This window comes from Odocoileus virginianus, chromosome 15, assembly GCF_023699985.2.
Source record: "Odocoileus virginianus isolate 20LAN1187 ecotype Illinois chromosome 15, Ovbor_1.2, whole genome shotgun sequence".
NCBI classification, from domain to species: domain Eukaryota; kingdom Metazoa; phylum Chordata; class Mammalia; order Artiodactyla; family Cervidae; genus Odocoileus; species Odocoileus virginianus.
The window spans coordinates 29,731,938-29,753,896 of record NC_069688.1 but is presented as its reverse complement, the minus strand read 5'-3'; the positions used below and the strand labels follow the sequence as shown (position 1 = coordinate 29,753,896).

The following is a 21,959-nucleotide window of genomic DNA, read 5'->3' as shown; positions in this document are numbered from 1 at the left end:
TGCTTCATCTAGTCCAGCATTTCGCATGATGTACTCTGCATATAGGTTAAATAAGCAGGGTGACAATATACAGCCTTAATGTAGTCCTTTCCCAATTTGGAACCAGTCTGTTGTTCCATGTGGGTTAGGAAATTATAACTTTTAGAGGTAGTTGGTATATGCATGCATATGAAGCTTTTTGCATGCCAGAATTCATACAAGGATTTTTTTAATTGGAGTATAATTGCTTTACAATGTTGTGTATCATATAAGGTTTTGAACTTTTACTTTGTTATCTTTTAAAACAATGCAGGTGACTACAGCTCAAAATAAACCAATGAAGAAATTCAATTTGCCTTTCAGTATTTGAGATAAATAGTTCAGTAGGTTAGGTCACGTTTGCTTCCCAATATCACAGCTTAATTGGTTTCTTTGACATTTAGGATTCAAATGATTTGAAAATATGTGAGTGACTTGAAAGTGGTTGAAACCTTCAATTTTGGACAAGGGATGATGTGCCTGGCTAAGAGATGTGTTATGTGATTGTGAAAAGAATTTCAATTCAATACTATTTATTAGTGAATAACAAGTAATCTCAAAGTTAAAGGGTCATAAAATAAAAAGAGCTAAGCCCACTCCTGATATGTGTCTCTCACAGATGGGAGCTGTGCTCTGCTTTATCTTCTTCCAGGTCACCGGAGGAGGGGGAAACCAGGCATGGTGAATTGTGACTTTAATTTTAAGGTTTCTGCCTGGAATAGGCACAAGTTACTCCAGCACATATTACACTGAGCAGAGCAAGTCACACAACCACACCTCACTAGAAGTGTCAGGGAAGTGGAATCAATCCCAGAAGGAAAGAAGCCAAAAAGATTTAGTGAATAGCACTAATGACAAACAAATGGAAGGTATCCTACTTGTCATTAGCACTATTCTCTGATTCTGACTGTGGTCTGGACTGCAGGTGGCCATTGCCTCTGCTCACCCCTCCTGATTCTCTTTCCATCTTTCTGCACTCTGCTCAGCTCCAGAGGCTGACTTCTATGCAATGCATCTCCTGGGCTCCCTTGCCCTCTGGTTTCTCATTGGATTTGACCACTGCAAGTCTTTGGCTACAGTTTGAAGAGTTAAGAGAAGAAAGATGCCAAGATATCTATTCTATGGATCCTTCCTTGCTGGGCTGCATTTGTTAGAGGCTGAATTCTTCTCTTCAAGGTCAAAGGCCCTAATCAGACAGGCTTCTTCTATAGCTACAACCGTCTCTAGTCTTAGGATGGAAATGGCTTCTCTCTGGTGGTACACCCAAGGTCCTTCACCACCCTTTGTTGATTTCTTTTAATCTGTCCACATCCTCATAAAAAGAGAATCTTCATTAAATATATGTCATTTACCCTTTATAGTATGCTGTTTCTTGCTAGGGGGTATGATCAGTAAAATTGTAATGACTCTTGGATCTACAGTTTTGGTGGGCAGTAGGCTGGCTAGGAGCTGCTTAGATTCCACGGAGGTTGGAATGCCCCAAGGAGAATGAAGGAACAGAAAGATCTGCTTAGGTGACAGAGCAGAGCCATGGACTGGGAAGCTCCTCTCTGGGAGCAAGATAGAAGCAAGGAGTGTTCCCTATCCTCAAGGACAGAGGAGCCTCTCAATGGCTGGTCAATAGCACACCAGAATTTCTACCATCAGTGAATGCCATGTGTTCCCTATTGTTTCCCCTTTGAACAAGCTTGTTTATTATTGATTATCTGTCCCCATTTCACCATTGTATATTGACTGTGTTAGGGGAGATAAGCTGTCTTTTTAATTTATTTGTCTCTGGTCAAGAGGGCTCATGTCCACATCTGTTGGAGAGGGTACTGTGCATCACAATGGACATTGAGCTTGATGTCATGGCCAAATGTGACTTAGGGATTTTACATCTTAGGGACAGAGTGAATGTGTTAACATGAAGGGAGAAGAGTGAATGTGCTACTTGGTGATAGTCATTGGTGCTGGCTTTCCTTCTGAGCTTATGATGGAATGACACTTTCCTGCTCTTTGGCATTAAATGTGGTTGTATCACTTACTTGGTAGAGCAAGTGATAAAGAGTCTACCTGCCAATGCAGGAGACACGAGATGAAGGCTTGATCCCTGGGTCGGGAAGATCCCCAGAGAAGGAGATGGCAGCCCATTTCAGTATTTCTTGCCAGGAAAATTCCATGAATAGAGGAGCCTGGTGGTTTACAGTCTACGGGGTTGCAGAGTCAGACACGACTGAGCACTCACATGCCACACCATCACTTACTTTGATCAATAACTTGTTCTACTTCTGGGTGGAAGCTTTAAGAGAACCAGTGTGTGAGTTGACGTGTTTAAGTAACATTCCAGATATGGGTCACCCCACAGGTCTTTGGCACCAAAGTGAGGAATACAGCAGAGAAGCATCCTCCATGACCCGCGTTGAATTTGTACAGCTGGAGTAGTAAATAAATCTTTGTGGTTTTATTTCACTGATATTTGAAGGATTTTTTTTTTTTTTAATCACAGATCAATCTAGCCTCTGCAGACTCATGTTGTAGGGAAGATGATTCTAGACAGAGTACAGCCTATGCACAGAGGCCAGAAATTGCATGTCATTGGTATGCCAGGATGAATAATTTGATGTCTTAGGAGAGTAACGTACTTGAGAAAAGAAAGGAATGGTGAGAACACTTTAATGACACTTACAGAAATGCAGATTTTATCCTGATGATAAAGGGGAGGAGGTAGTGGATTATGGGAGAGATTTGATCAGAGTGTAGAGGAGGCTATAGATTGGAGCAAAAGAGACTTATTAGTTGGTTGCTTTAAGAGTCTAATAGTATCCAGATTAGGGCAGTGGTCATGGAAGTCGAAGTGCAAGGAAAGAGGAGCAACTTGGAGGTCAATCAGTGCTACTTGATCATTTGGAGGTGTGTGGTGGGGACGTGAAAAATCGAAGATGATCTGAGATGATTTGGGGGAGCTTGGGGATGTTAGTTTTGCTTTAGCATCCATGTTTGCCTTAGTAGTTTTCAGCAAATTGCCTGATTAGAAATCAAGGACGATTGTTTCGTCATATCCTGGGAATGATCCTTTAATTGCTCAAGTCAAGGGTGGCACGTCTCCCCCTTCTCATTCTCTCCTTCAGTGGGAGGAGTGGTGGCAGGGGTGGAGTATGATGATCAGCACACTTTTACCTTTGCCTTCTCCTCTGAAATGTTGTAAAGTCTGATGGCGCCTGATCCAGGGAGGAGAATCACATTTACCAGTCCTCTACTGTTTCACACATTATTGAGACTAGAAGAGATGCGAGGAGGGTGAACCTTCAAATCAATGGGATTATGTGAGTTTTCTTTAAAGAACATTTCAAAGTCGTATGCACAATTTAAATGTAGTCCTGAGGAAATCAAGACTCCATGAAAAAAAAAAATCAGGCAAATAAACTGTGCATATTTCACAAAATGGCACCATCTCTACAGAGCTCTTAGTTCATCTCTTAAAGGGACAGGAGCATCTCCAGGTATTTCAGTGTGTGTTAGTAGCTCAGTCATGTCCAACAATTAGCGATTTCATGGACTGTAGCCTCCCAGGCTCCTCTATCCATGGGGATTCTCCAGGCAAGATGGAGTGGGTTGCCATGCCCTCCTCCAGGGGATCTTCTCGACCCAGGGATTGAACCTGGGTCTCTGCACTACAGGCATACTCTTTACTGTCTGAGACACCAGGAAACCCTACTGAAACCATATGTTGTATGAGAGACACAAGACCATTGGTTCCCTGACCTCACTTGTCTCTTAACCCTACTCCAGCCCCTGGGTGCTTGCTTTCTCGTTTTAGTATTTTGCAAGTGTAGTTGTTCATTTTTTCTTCTTCTTGGATTCCTTTGTGTTCCACTCCCACTTTTTTGAATGGGATCGAATGTTTCATTTCATGGCCACCCCACTCCCCAATGGAACATGCCCTGACTGAAATAGATGCTCTCAGTGTGGCTGCCACCAAGAATCTCCACTCCCCAGGTCCATTTCATTGTTTGTCTTGGGCTTCTCAAGTGGGTGTGCAGACAAGGAACATTAGTGTCACCTGAGACCATGAGAGAGTGCACATCCCCAGGCTTCTACAGATTCCAGGAATCAGAAGCTCACCTGCTTTTCTTTTAAACAAACCCTCCAGATATGACTCTGAAGCATAAATGAAGCTAAAATGAGGACCACTTGTCTAGGGAAGTCCATAGAAATAACCTGTCTGCTCCGCTGTGGTGAGATTTGGGGATGGTCTGCTGATGAGCTATTTACTAGTAAGGAGTTTAATTGTGAGAAGTGGATGTTGGGACCTGGAGCAAAATCACTTCTCCCTCTTAGGGCCTTAGTTTCTTCATCTTTGAGACTAGGCAGCAGACTGGTTGGCAGCTCCAGTTTAGGCACCACAGACTAAGTAGCACCAGGAGTTTGTTGATCATTTCTAATATTTCAGAAAGCTTCAGAGAACTGATGGGATTATGCTTTCCCTCAATATGTTTCGAGGACTGAGCACTTCTGGGCTAAAACAAGTTATGAGACTATGCGTCTCGCAGTGATTTATTTTCATATTCCCAGGGCTTAATCACAGGCTCTGGCCCAGTGGAAGCCCTTCAAGTAATGTTTTCCAAACTGAAATAAAAATCACTGTGAGAACTCATAGATACAGAAAACAAGTGAGTGCTTGCTGGAGGGGAGGAAGTTGGGGGTGTGTGAAATAGGTAAAGAGGATTAAGAGGTACAAACCTCTAGTTAGAAAACAAATAAACCACAAGGATGTAACATATAGCACAAAGAATACAATCAATAATACTGTAATAACTTTGTATGGGGACAGATGGTTACTAGACTTTCTGTGGTGATCATTTTATAATGTATGCAAATGTCAAGCCTTTATGTAGTACACCTGAAACTAACATACTATTGTAGATCAAACTGTATTTTATTTTTTATTTATTTTTAGATCAAACTGTATTTTAATAAAAAAAAGAGTAAATAAAGAAGGGAAAAGTATCACTGTGAAAATACAGCTTATTTTCTGCTCATCAGAAGCTCTGATTGATTTCAAAGGAAGGTCATGGAATTCATGTTTTTAAGGATGGATATCAATGGTTGCTGTATTAGATTCCCACAAATAAAGGATATTCAAGATAGGGACCAGGTGGCCTCCACCTTAAACTTGGCTTGTTAGCACTCCTATGGATGACAGCCCAGTTTGCTTATTCATAAGTCTGTGTGGTTTCAATTATTTATGATTTTCTGCTAAAACTGGATGTGGTTCCTTTGGCCCTGCAGGATCCATCTGGGTCACTGACAGACCCCCTGCTGTGTCCGTGTGTGCAGTGTTTATTGGCAGTGCAAAATTCAGCAGTATGGTGGGGAAATTGCATCTTAACAGGCTGCGGAAGGTGTCCAGTGGCTGCGTGGGAGAATGTGAGGCTGTTCCAGGAAACTTCCAAGCGCTTTGAGAGACTTACTGGTCTGAAACCGTGGTGTCTCCTTCAATCTTGACTGTTTTCAAGGGGAACAGATTGAAGACTTCTCCCGCTGGGTTGGGCTGTCAGGAGGAGAGAGAAAAGTGACGCTTCCTGCTGCTCTAGAAGGGAAGTGAATCAGCAGGGGCCCTGGTTTCCTCCAAACTCTAATTATTGTCTGTTTCTGAGACTGTCTAATCCAACAGCCACACTTGTAAAATCTGAACTCCAGGGTCAGACACAGAGAGGGGCAAGAGAACAGACCAAACCTGTATTAGTTCACAGAACTCCAATTCTTTATTAATCACAGCTTGCTCACAATGACATACAGGAAAATAGCACTAATGAAGAGTAAATATGCAGGCAGCAACCTTCAGGAGTTGGGAGTTGGGGGAGAAACGACTTCAAAACTGCGATAGGTACTCACGGTGGGTATTTGGTGATTCTCTTAGTTGGCACAAACGCCCTGCCTAGCCCCCTAGACTGCATCAGCCCTCACAGATGGAGTAAATTTTTTTTTTTTTTAATAGGCAGGATTGCCTCACACTGGGGAAGAAAGACCAGCTTAAGTGAAAATCCGCAGTGTTTTTGATTGTGTTTGTGTGTGTGTTTGAATGCAACAACCAGCTCACAGTTTCCAAGTGGAAAAATATTCAGTAGCATCATGTACTTGTACTATAGGTAAGAGCTTAAAATGAACATCATCAATCATGGCATCCACAAATAAGCCACCTGACACATTAATTCATTCCATCAAAAGAACTTAAACTAGAGAATTAAGCCCACTTCATGAAAAGCGATTTCACGGCTGCTTGAACCATTTGGGTTGGGATCTGTGTTCAGTGCTTTAAAAGGTTCAGCTTTTTGCTTCTACCCAGATTGATCTCAGATCTGTCTTTTTCATCCATCCCTTTCTAAAGCCAAAGCACACTTGTAGCACATAATCCAGTAGAAGCAAAAGTAAATGCTACGAGTAGTGGTGTTACTTAGCCTGGTTTTGTAGTTTCTAGGCAGTTAGTAGATTATGAGCGAACAAATGTGGTGGTTTGTGCAGAGTTATAATACCTGTGATCTTAGTATGGCCTCAGTCAAGTCCAAAGATTACCAAGCTGTCTAGGTCATTAGGCAATGGTGGGTTTCTAGCACCAAAGACTGTCTACTGACCTCATTTCTCTGTTGGAATGTAAAGGGCAGGGAATGGAGTCAGACGTGGGGAGCTTCCAAAAGAACAGACCTAGCAAATTCATTTGAGTGGAAAGACACAACATCGAAAGCCTGTTACAGGGCATGTACGATTATGAAATAACTTGCATAATGCAATACTTGTATTTTTTAACAAAAATGTAAGTATTTACAAAATAAGATCCAAGGTATTTTTTAAACATCAAGCAAAACATTCTGCAAAGAGACCGCATTGATTTTTTTTTTTATTTTTGATTCTGTTTTTTGTTTTTTATAATGAGTTCTTTTTAAACCATGTCATACATTTCCCATACTGATATCGCATGATCCATTATAATATAGGCAGGGGGATTTACTAATGGTGGGGCGTGCCATACCCTCCGTCGCTTCAGCCAGACAGTTCGACCTGCAGCTCCTTGTTCCTGCGCACCTCCGCCGCATGCCTCTCCTGAAAAACACGGGAGGGAGGAGAGACGTCACGGCCTTGCGGGTCCACAGAGAAGGAGAGCCCGCCCACTAATTTACATACTATGCGCTTGACAGAAAGTAGCTCCTCCTCCCCCAACCTCAGCTCCTTCCCATTTAGTGCCTACCTTTAGGAGACAACGTTCTCATTTCACAAGAAAGTAAAACATGGAACCCAGTAAGCATCTTGTCACAGAAGACCATGGAAGACTAATAGTGTCTATAAAAAAACTATCCCTGTATTTGATTAAAACAGTGATCAAAAGATCACATGATTAAGACAATTTTTTCATTTTTTTCTTTTTTGATTGAGAGAATTTTGACTCTCAGGACTGTCTAAATCTAGAGAACAGCAATAAAATACCATACAGTCTCCTCTGTCTTTTAAAAAATTTGCCATTGTGTTTATTAAAATAATGACAAAACGATCATATGGTTAAGAGAATTTTGACTATTAGGACTACTGTATAAATCATCAGAATAGCAATAAAATAGCACACTGTTTTCTCTATTATTTTTGACGGTCTTTTTCCTTTTCTCTAACACTTTAAGGGATTTATAATTGACAATGGACACTTTGGGAGGATGAGATGTAGGAAGAAGACCCTATGTATGCTTCCTAAATTCTTAACTTCTAATCAGTCTTTCAAAACTTGAGTCCTCCAAATGATCTCTCCAACCTTACCCTCTACCCTTTACCTACACCTACTTGATCTTTTAGTTTAATGGAATTGTCATGAGATTTTCAAATTGTTGAGATTCCTAGTCTTTCATCTCCATCCGTCAGGAGAAGACTCTTTAAATCCCTGTAGTGGTTGTCTCTTTCTTCATGAAGATTTTCATGAGACTGAAAACTATCTCACTTCTCATTTGTAAATGTGCATAAATCTTCTCTTTCATGGGGCAGCCATTTTATTCTAACCTGTACTTTGGGCATTGCTGCTGGCGGGCCAGGGCTAGCAAATGCTAAGGCCAGGGCTGTATTTTTTCAGTTTTGTTCCACTTGCAGGGCCCAGCAGAGTGTTTTGCATATAGTATATGATCAATGAATGTTTGTTTACATGAGAAACTGAGCTACTAAACTTATTAAACTTTCTGAGGAGAGAGTTGATAGGCAATGCTATTTTTAGTGGAATGCTATTTTTAGTACATCATTCTTCTGAGCACATTATTTTACCTATTATTGTTTATTTTCTAAGTTATGTCTGACTCTTTTGGGATCCTGAGGACTGTAGCCCACCAGGCTCCTCTGTCCATGAGATTTTGCAGGCAAGAATACTGGAGTGCATTGCCATTTCCTTCTCCAGGGAATCTTCTTGAAACAGGGATTGAACCCACATCTCCTGCATTGGCAGGGGGATTCTTTATCACTGAGCCACTGGGGAAGCCCCTTGTGCATTATAGGGGCTAACTAAGTGTTGGTAGGTATAACTAATATTCTAAACAGAAAAATAAATGGTGATAATAATTAGTATTTTTCAATTTTAATTTAGCCCCTTGCCTATTATAGGAGCTAAATATTTATTAAATTAAAATTTAAAATGATAATAATTATTATTATTTATTTTCTATTTAGAATATTATTTATATTGCTATTTCCCCCCTGTAGCTCCAGAAATTTCTTGTAGCTCTACAAATTCCTTTAGTTTAGGGATTTAGTTGACCAGCCATAAAGTAAATCTTATCATTAAGCTCTATTGATCTCAAGAAGTCTTTGCTTATAGATTCTTTCTAATACTCAGCATTTACTAGTCACTTAACATGTGTACAGTTCTGTATAAGCACAGATTTTACCTGTATTAATTCCCTTGATTGTCACAACAGTCCTGTGATGGAGACTCTATTATGGCTCCCATTGTACAGATGAAGAAATTGAGGCACAAAAAGACTAAGTCACTTGCCCAAGAACACATAACCAACAAGCATCAGAGCTGAGACTTAAACTCAGAGAGCCTGACTCTGCAGCCAACCCCACCCCTCAACCACCGCTATGTAGTCTTAGTGTGAGTGCGCAGAGAAAATTTCATAGTTTTGTGGAAAAAATGTGTCTTTTCAAATGTAGGTTCTGGGAGAAAAAGGCATATATATATAGCCATACACTTCCTTCAAAAATACAGAGTTACAGTAAGCAGCAAGTTGATTCTAGAGAAAGAGTTTAAAAGCAATTTTATGTAATTGGTTTAAATGAGCTTTTTGTCTGCATTCAAAAGCCATGCAGAGAAGGGGAAAAAAGCATGCATAGAGAAATCATGTCCTGTTTGGAAATGTCACGGGGGAATTAGCATGGATGCAGCTGACTCTTCCTTCTTTTTGTTCTGCTTTGATGAGGAAAAAGATGCTGTAAAGTCTTTTCCTCATGCAGGAAGAAACTAATTAGTAAGAGCTCAGTTCTGACAAAAATTGAGAAAAAGCCCAGACCATCACTATGCTAGGGAAAAAACCAGCTTCAAGTCTAAAGATTCATGTAAACCCAAATTTATAATATAGCAGGAAAGATTATAATTAGTATTATTAGGCTACTTTGGAGCACACTTCTTACTCAACTTAAAAAATTAGTTGTAAAAAGATAGATTTTGCCATAGGAGAGAACAAATATAATCTGTGAACTGAAAAAATAAAAAAGAAAGACAGGAAATTTAAATGCTGTGCTCCTAGGAAAAATACTGTTTATTTTCAGGTATTTTAGTAAGTCTGTTATTTGAAAATTTTATATTCAAATCATCAAATATATACTTAAAATTGTAATGCAATTCCATGTAAAAATATGGGAGAATCAAATAGAGATATGCAGTGGGCTTGTCATTTTCAGCATAGTCTGTTTTTTTCAATCAGCAAAATGTCGGTAATTGTCTACAAGACCTTCTAGAACTAACACCCCCAAAAGATGTCCTTTTCATCACAGGAGACTGGAATGCAAAAGTAGGAAGTTCAAGAGATACCTGGAGTAACAGGCAAATTTGGTCTTGGAGTACAAAATGAAGCAGGGCAAAGGCCAACAAAGTTTTACCAAGAGAATGCACTGGTCATAGCAAACAGCCTCTTCCAATAGCACAAGAGAGGACTCTACACATGAACATCACCATATGATCAATACTGAAATCAGATTGATTATATTCTTTGTAGCCAAAGATGGAGAAGCTCTATACAGTCAGCAAGGACAAGACCAGGAGCTGACTGTGGCTCAGATCATGGACTCCTTATTGCCAAATTCAGACTTAAACTGAAGAAAGTAGGGAAAACCACTAGACCATTCAGGTATGACCTAAATCAAATCCCTTATGATTATACAGTGGAAGTGACAAATAGATTCAGGGGATTAGATCTGATAAAGATTTCTGTCATTATACAGGAGGCAGTAATCAAGACTATCCCCAAGAAAAAGAAATGCAAAAAGGCAAAATGGTTGTCTGAGGAAGCCTTACAAATAGCTGAGAAAAGAAGAGAAGCTAAAGGCAAAGGAGAAAGGGAAAGATATACCCATTTGGTAATTGTCAGAAGACCTTAAATCAGAGGTTACTTAGGCAACTGTGATACTCTGAGAAAGCTCATCAAAAGGTCAAGTCTATTCTTTGATAATATTCATTTCATTATTGAGCTTGTCATACTTGCCAGGCATTGTCAGACACGCACTGGGTTAGACAGACTGAAACAGATCTAAAATTACAATGTTCTCTGCAGTTTATCCCCTCCCTCTCATCAATATAATAGTGTTTTTACCATGGAATGCAACTATTCCTTTGATATGAAAAATGTGTAAAAGGTAATTTTAGGAAACATTCTGATTCTGTGGAGAAAATATGATTAGAGAGATTTCTGTACTGGAAGCTAAGAAATGTGAGGTTTGGGGGTTTTTTTGGTTGTTCTTTTTTTTTTTTAACCTTTTAATATCCCTTTTCCTTTCTAGTTATCAAATTTAAACAAGCACTTGAACTAGATGACCTAGTGTATCAATTAGAATCCATGAAATCCTATTATGTGAATATTTAACTGCAAGACGAGATATCATCAGAATCCTTCTCTTTAATAATAACTAAGAGGGGTCAGGAGTGAGTCAGGAGTGAAGGAAAGTATTTTCATTCTTGAAGATGATGCTGGGAGCACTATAAACTTCCAATGCTGCTGCCAGTCTGCTTACTGTGCAGAGTTGGCACAAGTTACAGTTTTAACTTAGCATAAACGTTCGGAGTCAGAGAGATTTGTTCAGACTCCGATGTCCTTAGCTTTGTGATCTTGACTAAATGGCTTGATTTCTCTAAGGACCGGGTTCCTTAGATGTGAAATGGGGATGATTACAGGATTTCCTTCTGGAATTAAATTCCATAGTATGTGCCAAATACCTGGTTTACAATGAGAAATCAATGAAGGATTGTTTTAATGCTTTTTCCTTTCATGATTCATTTATCAGACATATTTCGTAGGAAATAGTTACACAGATGTCACTTGTGAGTCAGAATGACAACCCCCCCCCCCACCAAAACCCAAATATCAGATAAGAAGGATGAAAGGTTACAATAAATGGAAATTGATAATGGTTGAAATCTCTACCTAACAGTTATCTGTTATCAAAATTATCTCTGAGATAAAGTATCAAAGAATCTTACTCTCTTAAAAAACTTTTTATCTTTTTAAACTAAGTCATATGAGTAACACTATTATCACTAAAATAGTAACTATAATGCTTTCACTTGACCTTTCATCCATTGTTGGAGGTGAAAGTATCAATTACATTGAAACTGTTTAATTTCTGTACTTTGTGGTTGAATAAGGTGTAGTAGTTGTCAAGGAAGTCTGTTTTCTTTTCTTTTTTTTTTTCTGTCACTCCTAAACACCTAAAACTCCTTCAGTATTTGTTACAAAGTTTCAGGCTGGGAGATCTTGGCATTGGCTAGTGAATGACTCAGTAAAATTTTGAAACCAAGACATTTTACAAATTGGTTTAAGAGAAGATTTCAACAAGATTCATTAGAAATCCTCTTAAATGACCTGCTAGGTTAGTTAGTATTCCCCATTCCCTCCATGTTCCTCATCCTATCTCCTAAATCTAGCTATCATCTACGTTGTGTTATTTAGTTGCTAAGTCATGTCCGACTCTTTTGCAACCCCATGGACTGTAGCCTGTCAGGCTCCTCTGTCCATGGGATTTCCCAGGCAAGAATGCTGAAGTGGGTTGCTATTTCCTTTCCAGGGGATCTTCCAGATCCATGGGTTGAACCCACATCTCTTCCATTGCAGGCAGATTCTTTATCGCTGAGCCATCGAGGAAGTCTTAATGAATATATGTATTGTTAAAATGATTAGACCTGCCTTAACTGATTTTTCATGATTAACTATTCACTTCAGTTCCTGGTTGGGTTTGATAACAAATCTGCTACTACTCATGGTGCCTAATGTGTCAAACGGTGAACTTTCTGAGGGATGTAGTCTAGTGCATGAGGGGAAGAAAGAAGTGTTGGGTGAGGGAAAAAGAGTCTCTTATCCTCTCTGCATGGTGTTCCCCCTCTCCCTCTTTTTTAGAAATAGAAATTCAAATAAGAACATTTTCAATTTCACCTCAGTGTTTGTCATAATCCCCAGGTAACATTATTGTGTCCTGGGCATGACTGTTTATATCAATTTGAGTGACAAAAACTTATCAGCCTACTGTAGGTCTTTGTGGCACAAATATCTTTTTGTCCACAGCCTCCTCATTTGACTCTTTTCTGTATAAGTGGGAGTGTTAAGATGTAGTGCTAAGGAAAGAGAGATGGAAACTTAGAAGGAGAGTAACATTCAAAACTGTACTGAGCACAAAGCTAATATGTGTCATAATATGTGTTTGGTAAATGTAGCATCATTACAACTACATTTATTATCATTAATAATTCTTAACCTAATGATTAATAGTCATGAGGGTAAGTTCTCATACAGGAGATAGTGGAAATTATGGGAGGCAGGAGGAATCCTGGGAAAAGAACAATGAGAGAAGAGGGAACATGAGCTAAATTATGTATGTATGCATTGATGTGTATGTATGTATTCAAAAATATTTGTGCAGTTCTTCCTCTGTGTCAAGCAACAGTCTAGGTGCTGTGTGTTCAGTGGTGAACCATATAGACACAGTATTTCCCTACATATTACTTACATGTTGGTGCTTTTATATTTTTATGGTTGCTCATTTATTCGATAAACAAATAGTAATATATATAAAAAAGAGTGTAACATTATTCTTTGAAGGAAGAAAGAACACTTTTATGGAACAAAGATGAAAATATTTCAAGATAACTTATGACAACAAAATAAAACATTTAAGAAGCCTTTAACTCAGAGTTTCTTAACTCTGGCTAAATGCAAGTGTCTACTTTGTTGTTCAGATGCTAAGTCATGCCTGACTCTTTGCGACCCCATGGATTGCAGCAGGCCAGGCTTCCCTGTCTTTCACTGTCTCCCAGAGTTTGCTCATGTCCATTGAATTGGTGATGCCATCCAACCAGTGTCTTCTGGTAAGCTTTGAAAATAATGCTGATCTCTGGGTTCTGCCCCAGATGATTACATCAGAAGCTCTCATTTAAAAGAGCTCTTCAGGAGGTTCTAAGGTGCAACTCGAACTGCTTTTGTTTTAGGCTTTCAGCTAAAGGCTTTGAGGGGCTTCCCTAGTGGTAAATAATCCTCCTGCCAATGCAGGAGATGCAAGAGACATGAGTTGGATCCCTTGCTCAGGAAGATCACCTGGAGAGGGAAATGGAAACCCACTCCAATATTCTTGCTTGGAAAATCCCATGGACAGAGGAGCCTGGCAGGCTACAGTCCATGGAGTTGCAAAGAGTCGGACACAACTGAGCAATTGAACATGAGCTTCATAAAGGCTCTGAGCTAACGTGGCTGGGACTCTGAGAGGTTTGTGGGAATTCATGAGCGAATAACACGGAGGACACCATTGTAGTCACCCCGAGGGACAGGCTCTGTTTATATACTCAGCTCACTTCACTAAGGAGGAGGGGGCTGAAGGCTGGGTGGGAGGCAGATTGTTGCAAAACCTCATGTGGAATTTTATCATGTCTCTTGGCTAATTGGTAGGGCCAGGGAAGACTGTCAAAACGGTGGGGAATTAAAATGTATAAAAGGCACTTAGTGTGGTCACTTCATGACAACTTACTAAGAGGTGCCATTTCAGTAATGACCATCTTTTGATGTGGGAGATTCCAGAAGAGCTTATGTTATTTTGGTAGTTTCATACACTTTCAGTATTATTATTGACCCTCTTTTTAATTCTAACTTCACTGTAGTAATTTCATTCAGACAAAAGGCTAGCTTTTGGCCATAATGAAAGTAGTTTTAGTATATACAAACATATACACCATATGCAAACAAAAAACAGTGTATTTAAAATACATCAAATGGGAGTAAATTTGGTATTCTCTAAGGAGTATCTCCACTTTACTGAGAAGATAACAGATCTTGGCTGTCACTGGTCAGAGGTTCTATTAGATTTGAAAAGTGTCACTAGCTGTGGAATAAGGGAAAATGTGGCCCTACAGATGATGTGAGCTGCATAATTCAGCACAAGATAGACAGCTGTCAGCTGAGATTCATATCAGAACAGACTACAAACCACTAGTTCTCAGACCTGGCTTTGTACTAGAATCATCTGGAGAGTTAAAAAATATATGGTTGCTTGAGTCCCACCTATGGAGATTCTGCAGCTTGATGTAAATATTAAGAATTCCATGGGCTTAATATTTATAGGACAAATTGTATGTATTCTTGCATATATATATGAACATACGTATGTATGTATGGAGGAGCCTGATTCTGGGTGAGAGTGGTAAGAGAGAAAAAGGAGCTGGTGGAAGGGGGTGGGTGGGTGAAGATAAATACGCAGAGAAAAATAAATTGCCCATTAAAAATCAACACTTCTGGAAATACTAGTTAAATATGCAAATTTTATGACCTCTTTTACAATTGAAATCAAGAAGGATGTGCTGGGTGTTTGAGTGTGTGTAATTTTAAAAAAACAGTAATGCTCCTGGATTGTCGTGGAGTGAGATAAATCTTGCACTGGAGATCAGAGGTCTAATCGCCAATCCTGGATAAGATCAGCATGCCCCATTCCTAGCAATGCCATTTTATTTTATTTTTTTAGGGCCTAGGATGAGAGATGAAAGTTGATTCACAATTATCCTGAATAAAAGATATTATAGTTCTAAGAGAACAATTTCCAGAAGCTCTTCAGTACTGCTCATCCTGACTCATGGGGATGGCAATCATATATTCAGACTGATGAGAAGAAAAGTACCAGGGTGCCAGTCTGTAGGTAATGAACTTTCTCTACTAGTTTTCCATGTTTTTTTTTTTTTTTTTTTGAAAGTCGCTCAGTCGTGTCCAACTCTTTGCGACCCCATGGACTATCGCTCCCATGGAATTCTTCAGACCAGAATACTGGAGTGAGTAGCCTTTCCCTCCTCCAGGGGATCTTCCCAACCGAGGGATCCAACCCAGGTCTCCACATTGCAGGTGGATTCTTTACCAACTGAGCCACAAGGGAAGCCCAGTTTTCCACATAGATTTTCCTACATGGGCTTTCCACTATTCATACATATTCTGTCCTCTTTTGACAAATATATTTTTCCAAATGTAGGGAAACATGTCCAAATATATATTGACCATAAGCTACATATTTAATATTATATATTAATTAAACATTAGAAAAAATATTAAATACATTATTTTATATTATTATTTTTATAATAATATTATTATTTAAAATATTCATCATATTATTATGTATTATTGTTTATATGAAATAGTTAACATTTCCAATTTAATATTTTTCCAGTAGGTGAGTTTCAAAGATTTGTACTGAAGCCTTTTATACATTTGAAAAGCAGTGATCAGCCTCCCTCAGTTTATTCAGTACTGGAAAACCTGAGAGAATTCCAGCTGTAAGACACTTATATTCCTCAACCACACTGCAGAGCGGGAGACCCTGCCTATGGGGTTAGGTGCCTTCCGCACCTGCAGCAGTTTGATTAAGTCTCTGCTGCCAGGTATCTGAGAATTCACTCGCTGTGTGTTGCATATGAGTGTGCATCTGCTTGGTTCTCTGTTACGATTACCTTTTCCTGCAGACGTTCAATAATAGCAGCTAGATTCGCCTCACGGTTTTCCTTGATTTGTTCCATCTTCAGGATCAGCTTCTCCTCCGCCATCTTGCTGAAGTTGTTGTTCTCCTCCAAAGCCTTCTGGAGGACCTCTCGCTCATGTTCCCGCTTCTCCGCCAGTTGTTTCAGCACCTGAGCCTCCTGAGACTGGGGGAGAGAGACATCCACCTCAGAACCATCACAGCCATCTCAGAACCACCCAGACAGAAACCTGGCGGAACAACGGTCCACTGATTGAAAAGAGCATTCTTTTCAAATGAATAGTACTTCTAGCCTTGAGCGTTATTGTCACTTCCCTTCTCATCTTCATGCCTTTGAGTTTTCTATAGAATATGTGAGTTGGGAAAAGTGGTGAGCTGCATTTTCAGCTGTGAATCTTTTGGACAGACTTTTAAAGAAGCATTTAACCCTGCTGGAAGAGTTCTTGTTTTGTTTTAATGAGCTGCTGCTAAGCATTTATACAACAGGGAATACAGTAATCAATCAGTGGATGACAACATTCATGAAAGCCCGAGGAAACTAGGCAAGGATTGGGGCAAGTTCCCATCTTTTCCCTGCCTCACTGTTTTTGATCAGTTGCAGGCTCCACCCTGCAACGAGCCTTTAACTTTCTCCAATAAAATTGTCAAATTCACTTTCTTTTTTATTCCATGCCTACCTCCACCCTTTCCTCCCCTGCGCCATATTGTCTTTGGAGACTTGTGAATACTGCAAACTTCATGGCCACGTGACCACAGATAACAGAAAGTCCTGTTATGGACCCGTCTTGAATGCGCCAAGGCGACGCGGGTCATCTTTGAAACCCTGAGATTGCTCAGGGATTACAGAAGAATCATCAGATCCCTGTGCACCCCATTCCCACACACTCCCCATATTCTGTGCACTGTTATTCTCCTGCAGCATCAGGAAGTGGAATGGTTCTGTATGTTAACAATCACAGGGATGCTTGGTAAATAAAGAGGCCTAGTATCCACCGCGAGATTCTAACTCTGTGGTTCTTTGGTGAGACCCAGGGATCTATATTTTTGATAAGCATCCCCTATGATTGTAACACGGGCAGTTCAGTCTACTTTTTGAAAAACACACTGGCATGGGCTTTGGTGTCAGGCCCGTGTTTAAGTCCTGTGTTGGTTGCCCTGGATATATTAACATCTTTCCACATTCATCTTTCCTCCACAATCAAGCAGCTAAGAGAAGCCTTACCCAAGACTGAACTATCCAGGTTTAAGATTAAATTATTACACATCCATCATTCTGGGATAATTCCTTGGGATCAGCTGGTCCTCTGAGGTGAGCCTTCATAGGAATAATTGTACATGTGAATATCTAAACAATGGTAGATCAAAAATATTCCATGGGCTAAGTACTGATTACCATTAAAAACATTAATAGATATTTCAGTTGATGGGAGTGGTTGTGGGACCTTACTGGAGAGATCTTGATGTATAAAAAATTTGAAGTCTGAGAGGGGAAGAAACTTCTCTTTAGATAAAATTCTACAGGAATAGTAAAATCATATAACCTTAGGAGTCTCTGTGGATGTGTTTATTCTGACATTTACCAGGAATATATCTAGTGACTCACTGGAGATTAAACAGACAGTTTTGGGACTAGCCCCCCTTCTTTTTGTTGTAACCCCATAGTAGTTTCATTGACATCTTCAGTAGACCCAATTTCATTCTTTCTTTGTTACAGCTTGCAAAAATCTAATATGAAAAGTGATAAAAATATGAATAGAAATTCAAGATCTAATGGAACCCTTCTGGAAGAAACAAAAAATATTTTCTAGTTTATTCATCCTCCTGCCTCTAGGTGGGACTACTGGTAAAACATCCTGCATTGATTTTGCTTATCTCTTGCCACCAGGATTACTGAATTGTGACATGGGGCAAGGGCAAGGGAGACTGGCTAAACGTGTGTGTTTCAAGTTTCTCTCTGAGAAAAGTCTTCATGGGATTATTATTATTATTATTTTTGCACACTGGTAAAGATAGTACCTATTTCATAGGACTCTTTGCCAGCATCAAATGAAATAGTGTTTGCAAAGTATTCAGCACAGTGTCTCATATCGAGTAAGTTAGTGCCGAGCACATGGCAGCCATTATTATTGAAAGTAAAACTCAAAACACACTTGTGACTGGAGCTGATGGCAGCTGAGCTTCCTGCTACAACTAAACTCAAAGGTAGAATCTCGGTCATCTCACACGTGCAGGATATTTGTTCGAATTCCCTTGGTTATCACCAGTTAGTGGAGTCAGCGTCCTCACGGTGCCAGTCAGCCCTTCCCTGACTCCTTTGTCTGCAGTATGCTGAACGGGGCTGCGTTGATAGGAATTGTCACAGTTAAGGAAACACCACAAAAAAGTGAGAGGAAATGACTTGGATTTTTCATTTTAGAAAGTTCATTCAATCTATATAACCTCCAGTCCGGAAAATCTTGTAGAGGGAAAGAAGTCTGGGTTATCACAAAACTAGGGTGCGATGTATCCAAGAATTAGAGATAAGTTTAGGGCCTCACATTTCTCTTGTATGGGGCAGAAAACCATGTGGCAGCTTCAGGAAACCAAAGGAAACCAAATCAATCACGATAAAGCAAAATAAAGCTTAACTTTTCAAAATCTGCCACAGCAGTGCTTTTAGATTGTTTTCTCTGACAACAAAGTCTATCAGCCAAGGCTGCTGAAGGCAGTAGATATGTGAACCTTCTGCTCAGTGAGTTAGTAAGTCCCTTTCCCCTCCACCTCCTCCCATAGATCAGAGCTTCCAGCGCTGCCCAGAGAGGGTCTACCTGGACTTTGTGTCCATTTCTCACAGAGAGAGTTACCATAAACAGTTATCAAGAGGCAATTGTGTCATTTTTAAATTTCAGATGCTTAAATTTGGAACTTGGAAAAATTGCATTGTAGGTTGAGGTTTATAGTTGCACTTCTACTTTTCTATTATGAAAGAGTTAAAGCAGCCAGGAGACAGCGGGGGAATAGGATGGAGAAGGGAAGGCTTTGGCATTAAAAGGCTAGTACAGCAACACATTCCTCTTCAACTCTGTTACCGGAATGGGACACATTTGGTCTGTGTGAACACGCTTTCCCACGGGGCCCATGAACAGTAATGGAGGGAGGCTTATTGCCCTGAGAGGAGTGTGGCATTTGGCTCAGTCTGAAATGCCTCCATTAACAGTGTTAGTGCTTTTGCAGTCCTTGGGGCTAAATGAGATTGCCCAGCCTAGGCGTCAAGTGCGTTTCTTTAGTTCAATTAATGGGGTGAAGCAGCAACAGAAGGTGGAATAGAGCGTTCTCATGTGAGGCCGCTGCTAAATGGAGACCTGCCAAGCTGGGCCAGGCGACCCTTCAGGCCGGCTCACTTCTGTGGGGCCGTTCCTGACGCCCTTGGAGGGGTTGTTATAGCCACCATTGCCTCCGCTGAGGTGTTCGTAGGACCTCATAATTATATGTGTTTCAAATATAGGATGAGATGATTACGGAGAGAATTCCTCACTGAGAAAATGTCTTCCTCCCTATTTTGATCCTTCCTCGTAAATACTCAACTCTTAAATTCTTCCACGGAGCTAACAGACCTGAGGGCCTCAAGCTCAGTTTCTAAGATTTCTAGAACTGCATTGCTGCAGAAAGTCATAATTCTTCCTTCTTACAAAGCCCGGCATTCAGATATCACTGCCTATAACTTCTCTAACTTTACTCCTGGGGATAAATAGCTTCTCTCATGAATAAAGCTTAATCTCTCAGTCACAGCCTTGCTGGTTCTGATCCTAATATTTCTATCAAGGAGAAAACAAGCATTTAGTCCAGAGAACTGCCCTAAAACATGACATGAAATGTGTGTGAGGACCGAGTACACAGAAGTGGAAGCATTTTCCTTAATTTCAGTAGAAGTGAGGATTTTGCTACATGGTTGAGTGTGTGTGTGCGTGCTCGGTCACTTCAGTCATGTCCCACTCTTTGCAACCCTATGGACTATACCCCACCAGGCTCCTCTGTCCATGGGGATTCACTAGGCAAGAATACTGGAATGGGTTGCCATTCCTCGTGGAGGAAGGAATGGCAACCCATCTTCCCAGCCCAGGGATCGAACCCACGTCTCATGTCTCCTGCATTGGCAGGTGGGCTGTTTACCACTGGTGCCCCTGGGAAGCCCTAGTTGAGTGGGTATTCTTGTTTCATTTCTCGCTTGAGCACATTAGCAGAAAGGAATCTTGATTGCCTGATGGGGAAGCTGGAGAAGTGGGATTTGTTGAAAGTTGTTAAAAATAAATTGCTTAAGGAAAAAAGATCTGACCCTGGAGAAACATTTCTGAGTAGCATGTACCTAATGTTGAAGGTCATAGAAATTTGGAAATAGAAAATGAGGGCATGATAATGATCAGCTGGTATAATGCAAATGTCAAGGCAAAGTATTTATAGAACTAAGACATGCAGCATGACATTCTGGGAGATGAAGGGACGGATGGTCTCCGTATTGCTATTGTAATAGTGGAGGCTCGTTAATGATGAACGGCCTATTCAAGGCATAAACTTCCTCACACTGAACTCGGTACCACTGAAATAATTACAAGAGAGGTATGTGAAGGGAAAAATAATGAGATAGTGAGCAGAGTTATTGTACATTTAGGAACACTTTAACTATATAATTTTCCAAAGAGGTTCATTACCATTTCTTATATTACTGAGTATAAGCATTTAATTACTACATAAATGAAATGAAAGATAAATTTGAGTTAAGTGGTATAATAAAACTCATTTTACTTTGTGTACACAGAGGAGATTTAAGGCTATAGTTTAGAGAATGCTAGTGTCTATCTCTAATGTTCTGAAGTAAACATATTCTAACTCATTATGTTCCTGTTCCCTTGCATCATTGAGCTATATTACTATTCCTTGCCTTCCAGAACCATTTATCAGACATTAGATCTCCTAGTTCTTAAGTGCGTTTGTGCTGGTAGGTTAGAAGATGTGCATCTAATTATTTGCTTTCCTATTAACAATGAAAAAACAGTACTAACCCAGCTAAAGTCACAAATAAAGCCTGGTTAAATATGATGATTGAATATAATTATGTAAAACAAGAGTTTATTATTCACTTTGTGTTGAAGAATCAGATGTATCAGATGAAATTTGAAATGATTAAAATCCAAAGACCTTTAGAATGAGCCCTCTGCCAGACTCTGCAATGCATCCACTGTGGTTAACTCCCAGGAAAAGAATCACAGAAGGTGGGGAGGGGGGCACTCTACATGGAGGGGATAACATGCATGAAGAGTCTGTAGGCCACGTGTCATGTTCTCTAAAGAGAAGAATGCTTCCTAAATGTTGAATTGTGAATAATCTAATCCTTTGACTCACAATCCATTGCTATACAAAGCACCCCCTCTTTTTGTGACTTCGACTTGAATTGCTGTCTGCAAGGTGAGATGCCCACAGACAGAAGAGGCAAGCCTATCAGATTTGGTGACAAATGATCCACTTTGAGGCCATATTATTAAGAATAAGCAACACGACTTTCTTTCAGAGGTTCAGTGACTTTGGAGTTGATAATGCCGATATCGTTGGTGTGCCAGTTATAGCTTACTGGAGTGGCTGAGAAGCATTCTTTGTAATTTAATCTATGTTGTCATGAGATTTTATAATGTCATCCAATTCCTTAAATGTTCATCATTTTTTTATGATATTAATCTTTTTCAAGCTACTTTTAG

The 21,959-nt window shown here is 39.9% G+C and overlaps 1 protein-coding gene across 1 annotated transcript in view; it reads right to left on the bottom strand.

Moving 5' to 3' along the window:
- Nucleotides 1–6,855: 6,855 nt before the first annotated feature.
- STMN2 (stathmin 2) overlaps nucleotides 6,856–21,959 on the bottom strand; it is a 54,730-nt gene continuing 39,626 nt past the window's right edge. Inside the window, exons 4-5 of the mRNA XM_020891171.2 lie at nucleotides 16,208–16,399; nucleotides 6,856–7,098 (exon numbers count right to left, since the gene is read on the bottom strand). Of these exons, the coding sequence (XP_020746830.1) occupies nucleotides 7,039–7,098; nucleotides 16,208–16,399 (252 nt within the window). The 3' untranslated portion in view covers nucleotides 6,856–7,038. The remainder of the gene's footprint in view (nucleotides 7,099–16,207; nucleotides 16,400–21,959) is intronic.